Raw genomic sequence first — 23,520 nt, 5'->3', positions numbered from 1 at the left:
TAATGACATTAACTTTTTTTATGAAGAGAATCCTTATCCTTTATCTTTAAAATAAGCTCAAAAAAAAGTTACTTTATTTTTATAAAATATGAATTTTTGAAGGACATATCCCATCAAGTATGAAAAAATTAAATGCTTTTTTTTAATACATAAATTACATTACATAATTGTATATAATTTTATCTAAATTTTTTAGGCGTATATGTATTGTTACAATATTTCCTAAAAATAAAACTTTTTTTAATATAAAAACATTTAAGAACGGATTTTTAGTATTTTAGACACTCAATAATTGAATCATATATGTAGATTATTAATACGTTTAAATTTTTATTGAAATGACACTACTATTTATTTATTCATGTAACATCTGGAAAGTTTTACTCCTCAGACTCTCTTCCAAATAAAATTTCAATCAAAAGTGACGCATTATTTACGTAAATATTTAAAGTATGCAGTTTAGTATGTTTCTAAAGTTAATTGTCACAAAGTAGAAAAAAAAGAAATAAATTTCGATCATCACAATGGAAAAATTATATAAATTGGATTCAAACTGATTCCTCATCTACCCTGTTCTCCGAATGTGGCCCCGTACGACTTCTTTCTGTTTGCAAATTTGAAAATCTAACGGTGGGAAAAAATTATATTTTTGTAGCAACTGTTAAACCGCTCGCTTTAAATAATCGAACGTAAATAACGTGTCATTTTATAAAAATTTACTAAACTTATCAAATAATTCACGTATGAGGCATTATCTACTTTTTTTCTATTGTATTGTCTAAATCCAATCGTGTTTGACAAAATATAACACGACTTTGCGTAACCGTTGAATAAACGCTTTATTGCCTTGGTAAGTCAACATAAAGTCCTTCATGTTGTCAATTTTCAATTCGGTCTCCTGCACGTTCAATGTGAGTATCTTGAGCATGAAGAATATATGTATACATTCAAATTTAGCATCTTCCGATATTTTGGCGTCAAATTTCTCTCTGGTGAACTGTTCGGTGTCGCAACCCATTCGGTCTAGCACGGCCAGTAACGTCTCGTGATAAAAACATATTAGTTCTTCAAGGCAATCCTCGCTCACATCTGTGCTAGAGAAGAGGAAGAAGACTATCTCGCGTAACGGACTCAAGAACAAGTAATTCTGAAAATCTACGAATTTGATATCATCCACTCGGCCATTCTCGTCGCGATGGAACATGATGTTGTTCACCCAAAAGTCCGCATGAATAATAGTGGACCATGACTCATCGGGTGTCAAGGTCCATAAGCCACGTTTAAACGAGTCGTACATAGCGACTTCACACCGATCGGTATAAACAGCTAACTGTGAATCTTTTGCTATTATCTTCACCATATCTTCTTGGAAACGCTCAAACTCCTTCAATTCCAAGTATTTGCTGCGTTCCTTTAACACCTCGAAGTACTCCGGTCGTTTGTACTTGGTAGCCATACCCAGCGCATGAAATCTCGCCATTGCCTGTATCGCGACTCTTGAGTGCTCAAGATCGCATCCTGTGATATGTTTTAAATATAAGTGTCTTTAAATAAAGAAAGTTAGTGTTAATCATCATTTGTACTTATACAATTCATGCAATTTATATAGTTTATGAAAGTCTATTGAAATCTGTTTTTTATCATGTATACATTATTTATTTTATATATATTACGTATATACAGGATGTTCCGTAAAGAAAATGGATAAACTTCTAAATGTATTTTAGAGATTATTCTAAGCCTTAAGCAAACAAAAGAATCAACTATTTTGTATATAAATTGCGATAAATGTTGAATGACTAAGCGTATTCATAACTTCTGACAATTTAATCTAATCTAAAGTTCCTAATCTAATCTACGATGTGCAGAAAATTTTCGCGTAATCAATGAAAACACAATATTGTGTAATTTTATTGATATTATATAAACAGTTTTGCAGTCGGTTTTATAAAAACTATTATAATATAATTAACAATTCAGTATATTTCCTATCTTGTGTGAGGAGAGATCACTTAATTGGGTACAAATGGTGCCAAGGAGATTAAACTATAAATCATGTTTTTGTTCCTGAGATCATAAATCATATTATATCATAAAGAAACAAAAAAGACATTATTATATTGCAAATGATAGATATCTGCAACCATTTTATTATGCTATTTTGAATAAACAAATTAATGTCTTCAACTAAATAAATTAATGTTATTTTTAATATATACAAAAATCATTATTTTTGTATATATTATTTATTTTTTGTTTATTATTTATTATTTGTATTAACAATTTATACAATTATGGAAATTTAACTGTTTTTTTTGTATCATATATACACACATTTTACATTTTATATGTTAAATGTACAGGATGTTACGTTAAGAAAATTTTTAGAAATTCCCAATATTTATGAAATTAAATGGAAAAAACCATTTTTAGGGTTTTTTTCAAGATTTCCGTCATAAAAATCAGATTTGCGCTAATTTTCACTATCATATTCATAATCAGCGCGCCAAAATATGTAAAAATACGTAGTTGAAAAAAAATCGAGGGTCCGATCTATACGGAAGTTTCCCCTAACTTTTATATGATGAATTATTGCGTAATTTATGATACAACAAATAGCAGCATTTATTGTAAAATAATTCAATTTTTTTAATTTTATTTATTTTATTATATTTATTAAATTGATCAAGATTAAATATATGTTTTCTCAGATACAGACGGATTTTATCATTCTTATAAAGATTATGACTATTAATTTTAATATAAATAAGAATTTAAATTAATATTTAACAATTTAATAATTTAAATTAAATCATAGACAAATCTTTTATTAGAAAAATTTAATATTTACAAATAATTCATTATATTAAATTGAATATTTTTCTTTCCAACTTCTAAATCTTAACAAAATTTCTTAATTCAAAGTATAAAAGTATAATTATTCATTAAAACAATAAAAAAAATATTACAATGAGTTTAAAGTTTCACTAACGTATTTCAAATAGACAAAATATTTACCTTTAACTCTATCGTCATTGTAATAACCGCGCATCCTTAAATTTTCCAGTAGGATAACGGCATCGTCATCAAAATCAATATCTGGATTCAATGACAATCGGGACTGATAATACTTGGGTAATATGTCGAATACTTCATCCTTCTTAAAACCTATTTCTCTCTCCAGTTCCTGATAAAAAGGCACGATTTTTTCATACATGAAAATTTCCTTTCTGAATGTGTATGGAGAGTTGAAAATTTCCCGTTGGAATGCCGTCGGTGGTGGCGTCTTCGCGATGAGATGGAGATCCTCCTCTTCCGCCTCATCGTTGCGTTTGATCACGGCGTGAACACTTAAAATAGTACTACCGTAATTCTCACCTGGCTGCAACAGGTTCTCAGTCGTGTAACGAACTACGATCAGTCGATTGCCGAATGTATGACTCAGTAGTGGCTGCAGTTCGCGTAGCTCGATCGGCTTCAATTGTTCTTGATCGTTGCTCATGATTGTTGCGCTGTTGGAAGAAGATTCTCGTGCCTATGTCAATCAACTGTCGCGTTTCATGTTAGACTAAACTAACATTGAATAGGCCGAGTGCATTACGTGTGAAAGAAGCGTGCGTATATCTCTCTAACACGTCCCCCACACCAACAATTTCATTTGCTGCTCCGCCTCCGCTGGTAGAGGCACGATCCATCTCCTTCCTAATCGCTTGCAATTACCAATTTTTTACATAATCACGATTACATAACTGTAAAGTCAGTGATGTGTTTCACATACATACTGAATAAGATTAATTTCCACGCACAGAAACATTGTCGACTCACACGTGAAAAATTTCATTGAACACCAATTTTCGGTGCTTAAAACAATCTCCCACAAATTGTCAGTTTCATCTCACTCTCTCGCTCTCTCGTTCTCAGTCTCTCAATGCCTGCAGCAGTCAATTTATTCTGATTTCTTCTTGAGAGACCTATGATTATTATATGATTCACACACAATCTTCTATTTGCTACTGTCTCTAAAATAATCGCGCTGTGCTGCGTAATATATCTTTTGCAAGTATAATACTCGTATATTATATTTATTTTTCTGTAAAATAGATGGCACAACTATCGACAGTGTGCCAAGTATTAAAAATTTGATATTAAATGTTTTTTTTATATAAACCACATTATATAATTTTTTAATTAAATTTTACTTGAATTCTTAAGACATCTATTTATTATTATATTTCATTAAAAATAAACCTTTAATCTTCTAATTAAAAAAGCATATGCTCTACTATTATTGATACTGCATTTAATTTATAATACAGTTAAAACCACAATAACGTAGTTGTTTCAATATATATTCCTTTAAATGATTATAATGCTTTTGTGATAAGGCAATATAAAGGATAAATTTATTTCTAAAATAATAAAGAATAATAATATAAAAATATATTTTTTTAACACTTATATGGCAGTTGTGTATAACATATATGTAATTAAAATTTTTATACGTAAAATATGATAAAAAACACAAGATACATATATATATGTATATTGTATAATATGACTTCTGATACTTAAACACTTTATTTATAGCTTTGGACGCTAAAACTTCCGATTATTTCTGCCCTTCTCTTTTCCTTGTAAATCTGTTACAACTTTCATAAACTGTCAATGATAGTAAAATCTTTAATTTGGTCGGCCGTCTTGTTCAATCAATTTGCTATGAATATCCCATAAGTTCTATAAATAAAAAATAATAAGTTATAAATTTCATTATTCAGAATTGATTTAACTTCAATTATTTTATTATTTAGAATTTTTGTAAAAAATTTGTACAATAACAATTTAAAAAGTGGATAAGAATAATATCTTATCTACATATATTTTTCTTATTTAAAAAAATTGTAAGAAGGAAAATGGATATGTATTATACTTCAAAGATTATAATCATAATTCAAAGAAATTTTTGCTTAAACATAAAAGCCATAAAGATAACTACCGCTTTAACTGTTTTGCATTGTACGGCGGGGGATTGCATTTCCATCTTCCTCAATCAATTTGCGATGTACGTCACTGAGTGCCTAAATAGCATACAAATTGAATTCGAGACGCAATTACATTGCTTTAACTTAACCGATGTCTGTACTTCACAAAAAAGGTGCTAAATCAACGTATAATGATGCAGATAAGATTACCTTGAAGTATTTAACTGTTTTTACGCGTAACTCCAAAGTTGCGTCTTCGTCACAGATTATGAGCGTGTGAGGATGTTGTTGAAACGCGGACACTGTCCACATATGGTTAATGCCTTCCTCTATGGCTTTGTAAAGGGCGAAAGCTTTGTGAGATCCGGTGATAAGAATCATTACTTCTTTAGCGTCCATCACTGTACCGACGCCTACAGTTAACGCTTGTTTTGGCACCTTGTTAATATCATTTCCGAAAAATCTCGCGTTGGCTTCCAAAGTATCTTGCGCGAGAGTTTTCACTCTTGTGCGAGAAGCTAACGACGAACCTGGCTCATTGAAAGCTATATGCCCGTCCGGACCGAAAGCTATATGCCCGTCCGGACCTATTAAGCAAATTTAGAGGTTATTTACAAACTGTTACACGTAAAAAATCTATTATTTTATATTTAAGGATACATTATACCCATTTTTACAATTATTAACAATTTTAAAAAATTATATAACATATAAACTTGTGTTTATAACATTATTTAAAACGTTTCTATTTTTATTAAAAAATATATTTATACTTTATATTATTATAATTTTAAAAAGTATAATTATAAAAAGTAATGACAAAAATCTCAATCTTTTTATATAAATATTTTAAATGTTTAAGATAATTTATGTAAAATTTTATTGCAATTTTGAATTTAGTTATTCTATAAATAAATGTTATTTACAGTACATATTATAATAACATTTATTTATAGAATAAAAATAAATTTTATTTACCTATATAAGCATTTTTTTAATCTTTATCATTATTTCTTCGTACAATCCCAAAAATTGCTGCCAATTTCTTTTTGTAATACTATCATATACAATATATAATCTATAAACTTTTCATATTTTTTTCATTATTTTGAACATGGGTGTCACATCCTTAATAAAAGTGTGTACAGTTGTGTTATACCTCCAATGAATAATTCTATTCCACCAGCCTCTTTAATCATTTTCTCGAAATTATCGCATTCTTTTTTTAGATCCGTTGCATTTCCGTCAAGTATATGCACATTTTTCGGATCAATATCTATGTATTTAAAAAAATTATTGTACATGTAATAGTGATAAGACTCTGGATGATCCCTTGGTAAGTCGACGTATTCGTCCATATTGAACGTCTTAACATACTTGAAGGAAATTTTGCCTTGTTTATAATATTCTATGAGCTTTTTGTACATTCCCAATGGCGTCCCTCCTAGATAAAAAAGAAATAAAGATATGAGTAAAATTGATAATATTATAATCCTCGCACGACCATGATCATTTTTGTTACGCGGATGATCAAGTGAGACCCCTGCGAAACTAACAAAAAAAACCTTCGAAAAAAAACTAAATAAAGCACTTCTTAAAAGATTTTATAAGATATTGATGTAAAAGTTTTGATAAATATAATGTTGTCCAAATTAAGAAATTCGAAATGACGGATTCAATATGATCAACCTAAAGTTAAGTAATCTAGACAAAAATATTCATTCAATTTCTTCTGTCACTTACCATAAATTTATTATCCAAATTAAAAAATTTAAATCTCAAGTAATCCAAAGATTTCAAATAGTCCAAAACTAAAAAAATAAAAAATAACCCTTTTTAGAGAGTTGAATAAGCACTAAAAGATCTACCGATATAAGCAATCTCATCTTTGCGTTTGAATGCATTTTCATCGGTCAGCCCTAAATTTAGTTATTATTTTAGAAAAAGATAATTTTAATTTAGCCATTAAATATAGATTTGCCTTTTTATTTACAATATTTACCTGTAGGGAGACCGAGAACAAAATACTTGTTCTCATTGGGATTGAAATCATTGATTCTCTTTAAAACATACTTCGCAGACCATTCTGCGACGTCGTCCACGTTATCACAGATTATCAAACGCATAATAAATATATTAATTGTACACAATTATATAATTGCACACTGTAACAAATAAGTACACAATTAGTACCGTTTTAATACCGAATTAATATTAATGCTACGAAATCTCTTTATAGGCGTTTTCATATCAAATCAGACAACAAATAAATGCATATTTTTGTTCTCTCTGAATCTTTTCTTCTTTTCATATATAATATTAAAATATGTGTCAAGTTTCAGTATTATTATGTTTTTCAAGAAATAAAATCTTCAAATTTATGATACTTTCAAATCACGATACCTTTAAAACACTGCAATTTCAAAACAGCTTAAAATACAAGATTCCGTAAACAATTATTAAAATAAATTTATTTCACTTTATGTGTTAAAAAATCTTTAAACATATAATTTTTATAACAAAAGTGTATTTAAATACTTTTTTGAGTTTTTAATCTCTTCTTGAAGAAATTATAAATTATAAAAAATTAATATTCTTTATTATTTTAAAAATGAGAAGTAAAAAATATGCTTTTTGGGAATGTTTAAAAAAATTCAACATCGTGTGTAGCTTCTCGCGTATCACAAAGATGCAAAGAAATACAACGTTAATATATATTATTAGTTAATGTAAGATATAAATTACGAACTCTCTCTCTCTTTCTCTCTCTCTCTCTCTAAACCATTTTTACGATAGTTCTTCAAGGCCGTTATTCATAATCAATTTTATTGAAAGTATTACGTAATCTTAAAATGCTAAGAACTCTGTGATTAATACATAAGACGGTCTTAAATATAAGAATCGATTATGAATGGCTGTTAAGAAAAAAAAGTTATGAATAGTTATATAAAATAAAACATATTAAAAAATGTTTATTTATTATTTTATACTTTTTTCTAGTTTTATGTCTCACAAATGTACGATGTTCTGCCTTTTATTATGTTCGATACTTTTATTTATTAAAGATAAAATTTTATCAGACAAGGTAGCATATCAGACAAGGTAGCATATCAGACAAGATAAAATTTCCGATAATGGAATGCAAGCACAATGTTAATGTTCATAATAAGTGTTATAAAACTACTTCAAAATATTTAGCCGCTACGAGTTCTGCACTTTTAATTTCTGTGTTTAAAAGATAAAACGTTTTAAAAATAGTAATTTCAAAATTCAGAAATTTCAAAATTCTATATCTTAATTATGATTATAATATTGAAACTTGAACAAATATTTAATATTACATAATATTATAACATATTTTTAAAATTCCGGAAAAAAACACATCCGACTTAATGTAGAATCACCATTATACAAAAAAAACATTAAATTTATGTCTTTTTTAAAAGTTAATAGAATAAAGAGTCCTCTATTGACAAAGAAAGAAAAATCATGTTTGATTATTTTAAAAGAATATTTAGGTTCTGCTTTTTCCAATAAGTACAAATTTGATCCTAATAATCCCATGGATTAGGGACGATAAAGCCGAATGCTAAAATTATGAAATATCCTCATTATAGCATGAGCCTATCATTCACCATATACTTGCACAGAACATAGTTGCACGCACTAATTATAAAAACTAGAGCATGCAAGTAACTAATAAACATTAATTATAGCGCTACCTATTAATTACAGTAATATAATCTTAATATTATATAATATTACCCAGCAATGGAGGATCTATGAAGTTTGGGCACAACTATTGATATAAAAAAATTACAATTTTTAATATTTTTCATAATTATATAATCCTTTATAAAAATAAAAAGTTCTGTATGTTTTATACAAAAAAAAAATAAAAATAAAGAACTATGCTAACTTTGCGAATCTAACATGACACAGTTCTCTTTAAAGTTCAAGAAAACACTAAATATTGTTACTTTTGGCAACAGTTCCCGTTAATACTATTCGAATCACCAAACGTAATTTTAAAAAAAGTCTAACAATTATCATTTTTATATTTTATAAATATTGAATACGGCATGGCACTTGGAGAAAAAAAGTGCACTGATTATTTATCGCAGTTCTAGTTACACTTTTCTCTCGTTCTAAGCTCTCAAATTATTTGTAAACAGAGTTTTTGAGATTACATATTTTTAAATAATTTTTTTATCATAAATAAAAGAGTAGAGACCAAATAACGAGCAAATTCAAATGTAAAAAATTAATAGAATTTCTTATTATAAAAAAATTAATCAATTGGACGTTTTGATTTACTTAGTCTTCCTCAGCAGTAATATTACATACGTATAAAATAAGTTAAGGCATTAAGAGTGAACTTTTTAACTTCCATTTTACTAATTGAATCAACGAAGTTACCACAATTTTAATTATGGACTCAAATTATTCTTGCGTAAAAACAAGAATCAATTATGTATTCTATATTATTTTTACCGATTAATTTATATATTTCTGACCAATTTATATACTTCTATTATCGAATCTTTATTTTGTCATTGCTCATTTTGTAATCCTTTGACATGTTAAGCTGTTATGTAATTGTTATGAAATGTTTTATGACTTAACTCTTTCAATTCTTTAATTTATTCACTTGTAATGTCTTAACTTATTTTATACGTATATAATATTACTACTGAGGAAGACTAAGTAAGTCAAAACATTCAGTCGATTAATTAATTTTTTATAATAATAAATTCTATTAATTTTTTACACCTTATTTGCTCATTATTTGGCCTCTATTCTTTCATTTGTTTTTGAACTATACAAGCCATTTCTTTGAATTTTTTAATCTTTAAAAACACTTGGGAAGAAAAAGTGTCATACTGATTTATCAGTTGTAACAATAATTAGAATGCAAAATTCACGCAAAAGTAGCGCGCTTTTGAAATGCTTGTTTTGACTCAGTTCCTTGACATTATATTAAAAAAAATATTTTTTCTTCAATATATTATAACCACCAAAACTCTGTCGCTGAAACTATGGGAAATAATGAGCACAAAATTTTTTATTGCTATATCAATATGCGCACGTGCGAAAAAATTTTCGTATAAATTTTTCACATTAAATTATATATAAATGTCTCAATCTAATAAGAATTCGATGTTGTTTTTTCGTGCAATCATATGTTTGGAAACCCCAATTTCTTAGTATAGACTGCAGAGCTTCTATAACAAGCAAATATGTCACGACTTAATATGAGTTCTAGATATCATATCAAAGAAATATCTAAAAAATGATAAAAGATTTGAATTAAAAAATTTGTTTTTGTTCTCGGCATAAAATCCATACTACACACATATTATGTATATACTTTAAAATTCTGTAAAAAAATTTTCCAAATTTATAAAATATATATACAAAAAATTGTCACAAAATTATTGCATTTAATAATAAAATAAAACAATTTTAGGATTGCAATCAACCAATAGTAACTAATAATAATGAAACTTTAGTAATTTGTCTTTTCATTCAAAGTAATATGTAAAATTCATTTTTAAAACAAAACAAAAACATTATAAATATAAGTATTATAAAATTTTATATTAAATTTTAATTTAATAATATAATGATATTATAATAAAATTAAGTTTTTTTATCAATATAAGTTTAGTCTGTTTACCATTCAACATCTTTTAACACAAAGCTAATTTATTCACATAATATGCGTGTTGAAGTACAAATAATAAAATATGAAAATTGCATTTGTTTTCAAAAAATTTACACTTTTGTTACTGTGTCAAGCGCATTCGCTGTGTGTTAATTGGCTGGCCAAATAACTTCTTTATAAATCGTAACGTTAATAACGTAATAATAATAATGTAATCTTATTATCTATCTCTTTTTTATTGCTCATTAGCTATTTAAAATTATTGACTGCAAATAGAAGTTTTCAAATGCTTCAATTGATTATTTTATGTTATTTCATCAGATAATTGAGATTTATATGACTCTTCACAATTTTTTAACCTCTGCGCAATGGTTTTTGTAATACTTCTGAATTTTTAAAATAGGTATTTGTTGTTAAGTCTCTCATATTTTTTATTTTGAAAATTTCTTCGCCAATTAAATTCAAATAGTGTGACATAATATAAAGATTTTTTATCGCTTTTAATAGAAAAAATCAATTGTTACAGGAAAAATACTAGATTTTACCATTGGCATAGATTTTATTAAAAAATTTTTGAAATTTTGCAATTTCTGCTTAAAAATCAATGGCAAATCACCAAGACAATCATTGAGAAGCAAGCATAAGCATGCATCGAATAAAAACCATGATCTTCAAATAAAAGATCAATTTAAATTAAAGACATATAAACAAGACAATAAAAGGACAATCAAAGGACAATTAAAGAACAATCAGACAAATCAAAATTCAATCATAAGACTTTTAAAAAACATCTAAAGATAAAGACAGTAAAGTAAAAGTGAAGAATGTAAAAATGTTGAGATATATAAAAATGTCTTAAAGAATTATCTTTGAAAAAGTCATCTTAAAATGTCTCATGACCAGACTTGTGTTGTTTAGAATGCTTCTTGTATTTTGGATAAAATAAATAGCTCATGTGCATTTTAAATTGTATATAAATGTATCTTATACGACTAATTTGTTAAGTTTCACCCTATCTTTGGTAATCGACAAATCTATATTTATTCATATGCACTATTCACAATAAGAGAACCAGATTGTTTGAGATAATGGACTGATTATAATAAGTGTAATAAGACTAAGGACAGGCTTTTACAGTTCTATAGCAAGACCTATTTACGCATTCATATCTCAGAGATAAACTCGTGACATTATACTTATTTTATCTTATACGTGTATAGCCACTGCAAAATTATGCTCTTTTTCTTAAAAAACCTCTTTAAACATATTAGATACATTAATATATATTTAAATGTCTTTCCACAAAATTAGTTTTTTAAAAGATTATCAATAAACTGTAAATAATAAATACTTTTTCTCTCATAATCTAATAATGCAGTCTACACTAATCACAAAAGGATATGTAGAGATACCAAAATACCCAAAATTCTTATCAATAAACACACACGATTATCTCGCTTGCAGACTCGCTTATCACATCACGACTTGAACGGATGCAGCCTTCTTTCCTTCTCTTTTAGAGTCAACAGTGAACCCCTGTTGACCTCCGAAAAATAACTGCGTACAGAGAACGAAGAACCGATTTGTGAAGATGCTAATTCGTCTTTCCCGCTTCCATCGTGACGAAGGAGCCGCAGCTCCACAACAGAGCATGCCGTTCGGAGAAGAGCGAAAAGGAACAGGGAATCGCTTGGAGGAGCACGAACCTGCCAGAGGACGAATCGTCGTGTCGGCTACACTACCGCTCGGTCACTGGATCAGCTGACCAGCACGCTAACCTAATCTCTCGCGTCCGTCGTCCGATCTCCCCCTCGAGTGTGGCGATTCACTTTCTTCCAAGTCAGCTCATTGCCATGCGAATCCTTATCGCGGCTCTTAAAGATAAGGACGCCTTTCACAGCAATTTACCGCATCTAAGTTCTTTGTCCGTTAATTATTTCTTAAGGCTCTCAAGAGCTACGATGGCTACGAGCTACAAGCCAGAAGAAGTAAATACGTGAACAAGTATTCTTCGCGTTCTTCGTGACGACACGTTGCACTTTCTGTACTTAAAAGACTGTTCTGTTTACCTAAATTTAAAAAAACAGACTTAAAATGAAATAAAACAAATAAGAAAGAGAAAAAGAAAAGAAGTTCTTTAAAGATAAGTAACTGTCCTCGATCCGGATCCTTTACTCTAGTGGTTCTGAGATCACAACGCTGCCATGTTGCTGACTTAGATTCTACCATAATCCGATTCATCTAAATAATATATCATTAGTTTTAAATAAATATCGATTCTATATATTATTAACTATAATAAATAAAAATCGAAGACAATGTCAACATATAAGAAGACACTGCCATTTTCTGCCAAAGCAGTCCTTAGTACTCATAATTTTGCGTGATTTTTCATTAACATCAATTAATAAGCATCAATATTCTTTTAAAACACTATAAAAAATTTATTTTAAAAAAATATTATAGCCAGAATCCTTGAGTTTAGGACTATATTTTAAGATAAACATTTGATGTTCAATTTGCATGAATTAGAAATAGTAAAAATTTATACACAATTATTAAGTATGATGAGATGTTTTAACTTTTAAAAATGGCACTCTCTTTTCTTAAATTTATTTATATTCACAGTTCACTACTCTTTATCAAAATCTTACTTAAATTTTCTAAAATAACTCCCTAAGAATTCCCAAATTTTTCAGAAGTTTCATATTAAAAAATTCCATGTTAGATAATTTTTTAATACAATCAAGTTTGAAATCAATTTATTGTATTATTCATTTCTTTAATAATTCGTTCTTCATTATTCTTCGTTCTTTAATAATCACAAAGAATAAAATAATAAATAATAAATAAAATAATCATATAATCACAAAAAACCTTAAGTTTTAAATATTAAATTAAATAAATATGGTGTATAAAATATGCGCACAAATGTAGTTCACTGGAAGTACAGAAATACCAGAATTCAAAAAGTAAATAAACATACAATGCCAATTTAAAATAATGTATTGTTTTCTATTATCATTAATTTTTGTATAAAAACTCACGAGTCACACGAGAATGTACATGAATGTGTATGACATTTATCACTAATTAATTTGGCATTATAAAAAAAAAATAAAATTAAAGAAACAATTTTATCAAAGAGATAAAATGTAAATTTAAAAGTAAAATTTCATCGAAATGTTCTTGAGTTTAAATCCCATAAAACCCAATAAAAATGTAGGATTTTCAAAAATTAAATATTAATCCGCTGAAAATTCCAGGTTTTCTCAATTTTTCCAGTAATAAACACCCTGCCATATATTGCAATGATATCATACCTGGACTGAAGCAATAAATGCAGGACTTTTAAATGTAACCAATACAGTGTTAACAGCTACTGTTATTCCATCAATTACTTTATGTATAAAAGAATACTTTGCAGGACCAGCATACGATGATATACCTTGTGGGGAAGACATGCTTCTCAAATCTTCACATGTTTCTACATCTATGTGAACCTCATCCAAACTCTGCAAATATATTTTTAATCATACTGTAATTTGTTACACACAATAAACACTATACATTAAAAGTCACATATATATCTATAATCATTTACTAAAAAGATAGGAACACTTTTCAGTTTGGTCCATTGTATGCGAAATGAAACTTTATTACACCAAGCGTTTGTTAGTCTTAACCACGATGGCAGCTCTAATAGATCTGTGAGGACTATTTCATCAAGTTCCAAGTTTGATAGCTCTCCTTCACCTTTAAATGTGCTCAAGTTTATCTTATCAGCAGATAAATTCTTGGTGAACCTATAATAGACAATATGAAAGCTTGACATGCAAACGACATCATTTGTCATTAACTATAAAATCTATAAAGATCATAAAATGATAATAATATAAATAATTATACATTTGTAAACTTTATATCAAAATTATCTATATATAATGATAATAGAAAAATATTATTTGTACAGGTACAAATTTTTATGCACAAAATATTATATGACTATTGTTAATTTAATTAATATCCAAAACATTGTTAAGAGAAAATAAATACAGGAAATCAGGAGATGAAGAGAGTGATTCAATTCATAATGAAAAAAAAAGGACTTTCTCCTGTCATTTTCAGAACGACTCTACAAACGTGCCCGACATTATATAGAGCACGTAGGAGAAAAAGACAACTGTATCACAATGACAAGATATATGTCTCGACAATAAGGTGTAAAGAAGTGCGTTACGTGACATATGTCTTATGGAATAGGGCGATTTTTTTTTCTTGGCGTGTCGCTCGAGATCATTGCAGGTTAATCGATCGCGATTGCACGCGGATAGGTACCTCGACAGGTGTTTCAGCAGCTGATTTTTGATGATCGAGACCATCTTTCGGCTGGATCGGCAAGCCTTAGATCCTTATGGTTTATTAACGAGAGCTAATACGTCTTAGCATGGTTAGTTTGACATACAACATATTTATGACAATCTACACACTTCTAGCCTATGTATATATACGTATGAACACATATACACATACACACATATAAGTATATATATGTATATGAACCCCTCGAGAATGAAACGTTTCCACCTTATCTATGCACGAAATTTTCTCCTCCATTCCTCCGTGCGAACGGAGTGAAGTTGCCTGTACTGTTACTGTTGTACGACCACGCATGCGAACACGAGAGAGAAAGAGAACTGCTATTTTTGTACAGGATTCACATCTACAGAGTTTTAATATCCAATAGAAGAATACATTTCCTAGAGAAAAGTGTTGCTATCGAGAAATTTTTAAGGGATTTACATTACTAATTTCATGTGTCGTGCATGCACTGACGCAACTATATTCAAGTCGGAGAATCACATGGTGTAATTCTAACCTAACTTATTTGGATACATTAAATTTGCGCTATATAGCTCAAGCTAGCTGAAGGCGCTCTTCCACTCACAAGGAAGGAAAAGCTAAAAAAAAAAAAAAAAGATACATTAAATTTATTACTCCCACATTTGTTGCATATTGTTTAATTTGTTGATAAGTTTTGACTAACTACGTTTATTGCAACGATTTTTGTAAGTATGTTGTTAATTTTACAATCATCTTTACATTTTACAATCAGTGCTAACAAAAATATATGGATTACTCGACAGGAAATATTAAAACATACTCTTATCAAATTTTGAATTACTCTTTGTACGAAAAATTAAGATAATTATTCAATTTAGAGGCCTGTCCTTAAAAATCTTCTTTTTTAATATTAACAAATTAATTAAAGAGAAACTTAATCCTCTAATTTAAATAATGTTTATCCAATTGAGTTAATTATACATGACTTAATACAGTTGAAACGTTTTATAGTTTAATTACATTACTTTTATTTGTATATAGATATATTTTTTATTTTATATATTGTTGTCTCTGCAAAATACTTGTTTCTTATTTTATTTATTTACTTCATGTTATAATTTAATACTATTTAATTAATTTTTTAATATTAAATATGATTAACTAAAAAAAAAATTCTTTATTTCTTACATTTTATATGCTGAATGATATATTTTTTACAGATAAACATGGCTAAAGCACACACTACTAATAAAGCCCCGCGAAAGCAGGGTTTTAAACGTTCAGGACACAGTATGAATCCTGAACGTCCTACAGAAGGATTGAAAGGAGTTGCTAAAGTGCGAACAAAAGCGACCATCAAAAGATTGCAGATGTATCGCAATCAAAAACCGAAACGCAATCGTGCTGGAAAGATCATTAGCCCAGCGCCATTTCAAGGCTGGAACCATGTCGCATGTGGAACCATCTCAAAAATGGTTTAGCAATTCAAGAGTTATCTCACAAAATGCTCTGCAAAAATTTCAAAATGAATTGGGAACCGCCATAAAGGATCCCTATAAAGTTATTATGAAGCCTACTCAATTGCCTGTAACTTTACTTCAGCAAAAAGCGGCAAACGCGAGGGTGCATCTGCTGGATACGGAAAGCTTTGAAAACGTTTTTGGTCCAAAAAAGCTCCGAAAAAGACCAAGTTTGGCGGCAACGTCGTACGATGAGTTGAAAAAATTGGCGGAGGACAAGGAAGATGCTTATAATAAAGAGAAAGACAACAAAGACCACGATCTTGTCCGTGAAGACACTGGTGTAAGAGACGCACAGAGGGACTGGGTCATGGCAGCGGGACAGAGCAAAAGAATATGGAATGAGTTGTACAAAGTCATCGACTCCTCCGACGTTATTCTGCAGGTGTTGGACGCTAGGGATCCGATGGGAACCAGATCGCCTCCCGTGGAAAAATATTTGAAAACTGATAAACCTTACAAGCACCTGATATTCATCCTAAACAAGGTTGATCTGGTGCCGACGTGGGTCACACAGAGATGGGTGGCAATTTTGAGCAAAGAGTATCCAACAATTGCCTTTCACGCCTCCCTGACGCATCCCTTTGGTAAGGGTTCCCTCATAAATCTGCTGAGACAATTCGCCAAGTTGCACGTCGACAAAAAGCAGATCAGCGTCGGTTTCATTGGGTATCCTAATACAGGGAAGAGTTCCATCATAAACACTCTGCGTTCCAAAAAAGTCTGCAAAGTTGCGCCGATAGCCGGGGAGACGAAGATATGGCAGTACATAACTCTCATGCGGCGTATCTATTTAATAGATTGTCCCGGGGTCGTTTATCCGTCGGCGGAAACCGACACGGAGAAGGTGCTGAAGGGAGTCGTGCGAGTGGAACTCGTTCAGAGTCCGGAGGATTACATTGCTGTTGTCCTAGAGAGAGTAAATATATATCGATCGAATATATTCGTAAGACGTATAAGATAAAAGAATGGACCGATCACGTAGACTTCCTGGAAAAAATGGCGCGTCGAAGTGGCAAACTTCTGAAGAAGGGAGAGCCTGACATTACGATTGTCGCACGTATGATACTTAATTACTGGCAACGCGGTAAATTACCCTTTTACGTTCCACCAGTGGGCTTCGAGAAACCATCAAATCAAATGGCTAACAAAGATGAAACAACCGTTATGCAAGAGAATATATTAGAAGTCACGCACGATAATATAACACAAGAAACTAACAGCTCACCTTTGAAAGAGATAATAAAAAATCAGCTAACGGTAATACAAGATTTTAGAAAAATACGCGTTGGATTGCCTTATTCGGGTGAGAATAATAAGAATCTAGAACAGGACGCAGATCTCGGTGATAGTATCGCTGACGATGACAGGAGGATAGAAAGCGAATCAGAATTAGATGACTCGGAATCAGAAGATACGAAAATAGAAGATGATTTGTTTACATTAAAAGATAAATCTGATGATTTACAAAATACAGAAAATCTAGATAGCCAAGATGATAAAGAATGCTCCTCAAACAATGATGTTATTGATGATAATGCAGATAAAAAAGAGTCTAACATGAAAGAAAATAATGACTACTTAGATTTGAAAACTTTCTTACCTATTGAACAAGATAATCTGAAACAGAGTGTTTTTGATGCCATAGATAATGAATATGATTCCAACGACACTGAAATGATTCTTTCTAAAGCAGTCTCGGTTAGCGATATACAGAGTGTTTCATCGATATCTCGTAGAAAAACGAAGGAAAAATTAACGAGCAAACAGCGAAGAGCTGTAGAACGTGCTAGTAAAAGGAAAAAGATTGGAAGCAATTTCTACGAAGTCACAAATGTAAAGAATAGGAATAAAAATAGGAAAGTCCCCAAGGTCAAGAGAAAACAATAAATTCATTTTAGAATAAATTACATCGACTTTACTCAAACTTATTTGTAAAATATAATGAAAGCTTACGAAGTATTATAATAAAATATATATATACGTTATATTTGTTAAATTTACTAAATTGTACATTCATCTCTTCCTAATAATTGATCCCATCCTTTTATTATTCTATGATGCACAGAAGATGAAATAATGTGTAATGTAGCTACACATGTAACACTGTTACATCTCATTATCGCATAAATATACGATACGAAGATAAATGGTCCAATTACTGAGTCTCTCAAATACTAGAAATTCAATTTTAATTTTTGCTACATTTTTTTAAGGAATAATTAGTATCTAATTCACTTGCTAAAGGTTTTTAGAATCGAATTATGAATTTATTATAGTAAAAAAAAAATGCAAAATTAAATGACACTTTATACACACCAACTTATGTGCGAATACAATAAAACTTAATATTTTAAGTTCAGTACATTAAGTTCATTTTTTAAATTAAGTAACTTTTCATATAGCGCTTACATACAACTTTCAAAATAAACTCAGAAAGAGCTCACTGTCTTCATTTTTATAGGAAATATAGATATATTTCACTTTTAATCACTTTTAATTTACGTGTATTTGATGAGGAATCAAAATCAAGGAGTAAAACTTATAATGACGTTAACTTTTTTTATGAAGAGAATCCTTATCCTTTATCTTTAAAATAAGCTCCAAAAAAAGTCACTTTATTTTTATAAAATATGAATTTTTGAAGGACATATCCCATCAAGTATGAAAAAATTAAATGCTTTTTTTTAATACATAAATTACATTACATAATTGTATATAATTTTATCTAAATTTTTTAGGCGTATATTTATTGTTACAATATTTCCTAAAAATAAAACTTTAATTTTTTAATATAAAAACATTTAAGAACGGATTTTTAGTATTTTAGACACTCAATAATTAAATCATATATGTAGATTATTAATACGTTTGATAAATTTTTATTGAAATGACACTACTATTTATTTATTCATGTGACATCTGGAAAGTTTTACTCCTCAGACTCTTTTCCAAATAAAATTTCAATCAAAAGTGACGCATTATTTACGTAAATATTTAAAGTATGCAGTTTAGTATGTTTCTAAAGTTAGTTGTCACAAAGTAGAAAAAAAAGAAATAAATTTCGATCATCACAATGGCAAAATTATATAAATTGGATTCGAACTGATTCCTCATCTACCCTGTTCTCCGAATGTGGCCCTGTACGACTTCTTTCTGTTTGCAAATTTGAAAATCTAACGGTGGGAAAAAATTATATTTTTGTAGCAATTGTTAAACCGCTCGCTTTAAATAATCGAACGTAAATAACGTGTCATTTTATAAAAATTTACTAAACTTATCAAATAATTCACGTATGAGGCATTATCTACTTTTTTTCTATTGTATTGTCTAAATCCAATCGTGTTTAACAAAATATAACACGACTTTGCGTAACCGTTGAATAAACGCTTTATTGCCTTGGTAAGTCAACATAAAGTCCTTCATGTTGTCAATTTTCAATTCGGTCTCCTGCACGTTCAATGTAAGTATCTTGAGCATGAAGAATATATGCATACATTCAAGCTTAGCATCTTCCGATATTTTGGCGTCAAATTTCTCTCTGGTGAACTGTTCGGTGTCGCAACCCATTCGGTCTAGCACGGCCAGTAACGTCTCGTGATAAAAACATATTAGTTCTTCAAGGCGATCCTCGCTCACATCTGTGCTAGAGAAGAGGAAGAAGACCATCTCGCGTAACGGACTCAAGAACAAGTAATTCTGAAAATCTACGAATTTGATATCATCCACTCGGCCATTCTCGTCGCGATGGAACATGATGTTGTTCACCCAAAAGTCCGCATGAATAATAGTGGACCATGGCTCATCGGGTGTCAAGGTCCATAAGCCACGTTTAAACGAGTCGTATATAGCGACTTCACACCGATCGGTATAAACAGCTAACTGTGAATCTTTTGCTATTATCTTCACCATATCTTCTTGGAAACGCTCAAATTCCTCGGTCTTCAATTCCAAGCATTTGCTGCGTTCCTTTAACACCTCGAAGTACTCCGGTCGTTTGTACTTGGTAGCCATTCCCAGCGCATGAAATCTCGCCATTGCCTGTATCGCGACTCTTGAGTGCTCAAGATCGCATCCTGTGATATGTTTTAAATATAAGTGTCTTTAAATAAAGAAAGTTAGTGTTAATCATCATTTGTACTTATACAATTCATGCAATTTATATAGTTTATGAAAGTCTATTGAAATCTGTTTTTTATCATGTATACATTATTTATTTTATATATATTACGTATATACAGGATGTTCCGTAAAGAAAATGGATAAACTTCTAAATGTATTTTAGAGATTATTCTAAGCCTTAAGCAAACAAAAGAATCAACTATTTTGTATATAAATTGCGATAAATGTTGAATGACTAAGCGTATTCATAACTTCTGACAATTTAATCTAATCTAAAGTTCCTAATCTAATCTACGATGTGCAGAAAATTTTCGCGTAATCAATGAAAACACAATATTGTGTAATTTTATTGATATTATATAAACAGTTTTGCAGTCGGTTTTATAAAAACTATTATAATATAATTAACAATTCAGTATATTTCCTATCTTGTGTGAGGAGAGATCACTTAATTGGGTACAAATGGTGCCAAGGAGATTAAACTATAAATCATGTTTTTGTTCCTGAGATCATAAATCATATTATATCATAAAGAAACAAAAAAGACATTATTATATTGCAAATGATAGATATCTGCAACCATTTTATTATGCTATTTTGAATAAACAAATTAATGTCTTCAACTAAATAAATTAATGTTATTTTTAATATATACAAAAATCATTATTTTTGTATATATTATTTATTTTTTGTTTATTATTTATTATTTGTATTAACAATTTATACAATTATGGAAATTTAACTGTTTTTTTTGTATCATATATACACACATTTTACATTTTATATGTTAAATGTACAGGATGTTACGTTAAGAAAATTTTTAGAAATTCCCAATATTTATGAAATTAAATGGAAAAAACCATTTTTAGGGTTTTTTTCAAGATTTCCGTCATAAAAATCAGATTTGCGCTAATTTTCACTATCATATTCATAATCAGCGCGCCAAAATATGTAAAAATACGTAGTTGAAAAAAAATCGAGGGTCCGATCTATACGGAAGTTTCCCCTAACTTTTATATGATGAATTATTGCGTAATTTATGATACAACAAATAGCAGCATTTATTGTAAAATAATTCAATTTTTTTAATTTTATTTATTTTATTATATTTATTAAATTGATCAAGATTAAATATATGTTTTCTCAGATACAGACGGATTTTATCATTCTTATAAAGATTATGACTATTAATTTTAATATAAATAAGAATTTAAATTAATATTTAACAATTTAATAATTTAAATTAAATCATAGACAAATCTTTTATTAGAAAAATTTAATATTTACAAATAATTCATTATATTAAATTGAACATTTTTCTCTCCAACTTCTGAATCTTAACAAAATTTCTTAATTCAAAGTATAAAAGTATAATTATTCATTAAAACAATAAAAAAAATATTACAATGAGTTTAAAGTTTCACTAACGTATTTCAAATAGACAAAATATTTACCTTTAACTCTATCATCATTGTAATAACCGCGCGTCCTTAAATTTTCCAGTAGGATAACGGCATCGTCATCAAAATCAATATCTGGATTCAATGACAATCGGGACTGATAATACTTGGGTAATATGTCGAATACTTCATCCTTCTTAAAACCTATTTCTCTCTCCAGTTCCTGATAAAAAGGCACGATTTTTTCATACATGAAGATTTCCTTTCTGAATGTGTATGGAGAGTTGAAAATTTCCCGTTGGAATGCCGTCGGTGGTGGCGTCTTCGCGATGAGATGGAGATCCTCCTCTTCCGCCTCATCGTTGCGTTTGATCACGGCGTGAACACTTAAAATAGTACTACCATAATTCTCACCTGGCTGCAACAAGTTCTCAGTCGTGTAACGAACTACGATCAGTCGATTGCCGAATGTATGACTCAGTAGTGGCTGCAGTTCGCGTAGCTCGATCGGCTTCAATTGTTCTTGATCGTTGCTCATGATTGTTGCGCTGTTGGAAGATTCTCGTGCCTATGTCAATCAACTGTCGCGTTTCATGTTAGACTAAACTAACATTGAATAGGCCGAGTGCATTACGTGTGAAAGAAGCGTGCGTATATCTCTCTAACATGTCCCCCACACCAACAATTTCATTTGCTGCTCCGCCTCCGCTGGTAGAGGCACGATCCATCTCCTTCCTAATCGCTTGCAATTACCAATTTTTTACATAATCACGATTACATAACTGTAAAGTCAGTGATGTGTTTCACATACATACTGAATAAGATTAATTTCCACGCACAGAAACATTGTCGACTCACACGTGAAAAATTTCATTGAACACCAATTTTCCGTGCTTAAAACAATCTCCCACAAATTGTCAGTTTCATCTCACTCTCTCGCTCTCTCGTTCTCAGTCTCTCAATGCCTGCAGCAGTCAATTTATTCTGATTTCTCCTTGAGAGACCTATGATTATTATATGATTCACACACAATCTTCTATTTGCTACTGTCTCTAAAATAATCGCGCTGTGCTGCGTAATATATCTTTTGCAAGTATAATACTCGTATATTATATTTATTTTTCTGTAAAATAAATGGCACAACTATCGACAGTGTGCCAAGTATTAAAAATTTGATATTAAATGTTTTTTTTATATAAACCACATTATATAATTTTTTAATTAAATTTTACTTGAATTCTTAAGACATCTATTTATTATTATATTTCATTAAAAATAAACCTTTAATCTTCTAATTAAAAAAGCATATGCTCTACTATTATTGATACTGCATTTAATTTATAATACAGTTAAAACCACAATAACGTAGTTGTTTCAATATATATTCCTTTAAATGATTATAATGCTTCTGTGATAAGGCAATAAAAAGGATAAATTTATTTCTAAAATAATAAAGAATAATAATATAAAAATATATTTTTTTAACA

At 29.5% G+C, this 23,520-nt stretch overlaps 3 protein-coding genes across 6 annotated transcripts; 1 reads left to right on the top strand and 2 right to left on the bottom strand.

The window, feature by feature from the left end:
- Positions 1–266: 266 nt before the first annotated feature.
- Positions 267–23,374, bottom strand: LOC118644573. 2 transcript variants are annotated; one of them, XM_036283344.1, is made up of 3 exons: positions 22,088–23,374; positions 20,421–20,587; positions 267–1,357 (listed from the first exon to the last, which is right to left on the bottom strand). In XM_036283344.1, exons 1-3 carry the CDS (start codon positions 22,569–22,571, stop codon positions 779–781), a joined length of 1,230 nt encoding a protein of 409 aa, XP_036139237.1. In that variant the 5' UTR covers positions 22,572–23,374; the 3' UTR covers positions 267–778. The 2 variants fall into 2 exon arrangements, with proteins under 2 accessions (XP_036139237.1, XP_036139238.1); XM_036283345.1 differs by lacking the exons at positions 20,421–20,587; positions 22,088–23,374 and adding an exon at positions 3,019–3,932 and having other exon boundaries at positions 267–1,518.
- LOC118644574 (glucosamine-6-phosphate isomerase-like) lies at positions 4,528–12,830 on the bottom strand. Of its 3 annotated transcripts, none has more exons than XM_036283346.1 (6): positions 12,354–12,830; positions 6,982–7,144; positions 6,139–6,423; positions 5,190–5,566; positions 4,994–5,075; positions 4,528–4,734 (listed from the first exon to the last, which is right to left on the bottom strand). In XM_036283346.1, exons 2-5 carry the CDS (start codon positions 7,103–7,105, stop codon positions 4,998–5,000), a joined length of 864 nt encoding a protein of 287 aa, XP_036139239.1. In that variant the 5' UTR covers positions 7,106–7,144; positions 12,354–12,830; the 3' UTR covers positions 4,528–4,734; positions 4,994–4,997. The 3 variants fall into 3 exon arrangements, with proteins under 3 accessions (XP_036139239.1, XP_036139241.1, XP_036139240.1); XM_036283348.1 differs by lacking the exon at positions 12,354–12,830 and adding an exon at positions 6,723–6,790 and having other exon boundaries at positions 6,982–7,115; XM_036283347.1 differs by lacking the exon at positions 4,994–5,075.
- On the top strand, positions 15,031–18,661 carry LOC118644572 (nucleolar GTP-binding protein 2-like). The gene is given in 4 exon segments (XM_036283343.1): positions 15,031–15,716; positions 16,212–16,435; positions 16,437–17,439; positions 17,442–18,661. Coding segments are annotated over 3 exon segments (2,181 nt in total). The 5' UTR covers positions 15,031–15,716; positions 16,212–16,217; the 3' UTR covers positions 18,402–18,661.
- Positions 23,375–23,520: the final 146 nt, after the last annotated feature.

The sequence above is a fragment of the Monomorium pharaonis genome, chromosome 2 (genome assembly GCF_013373865.1).
Source record: "Monomorium pharaonis isolate MP-MQ-018 chromosome 2, ASM1337386v2, whole genome shotgun sequence".
In the NCBI taxonomy this organism is placed as follows: Eukaryota; Metazoa; Arthropoda; class Insecta; order Hymenoptera; family Formicidae; genus Monomorium; species Monomorium pharaonis.
Note: the sequence above shows the minus strand (reverse complement) of the source record. Positions and strands in the feature narration are given on the sequence as shown.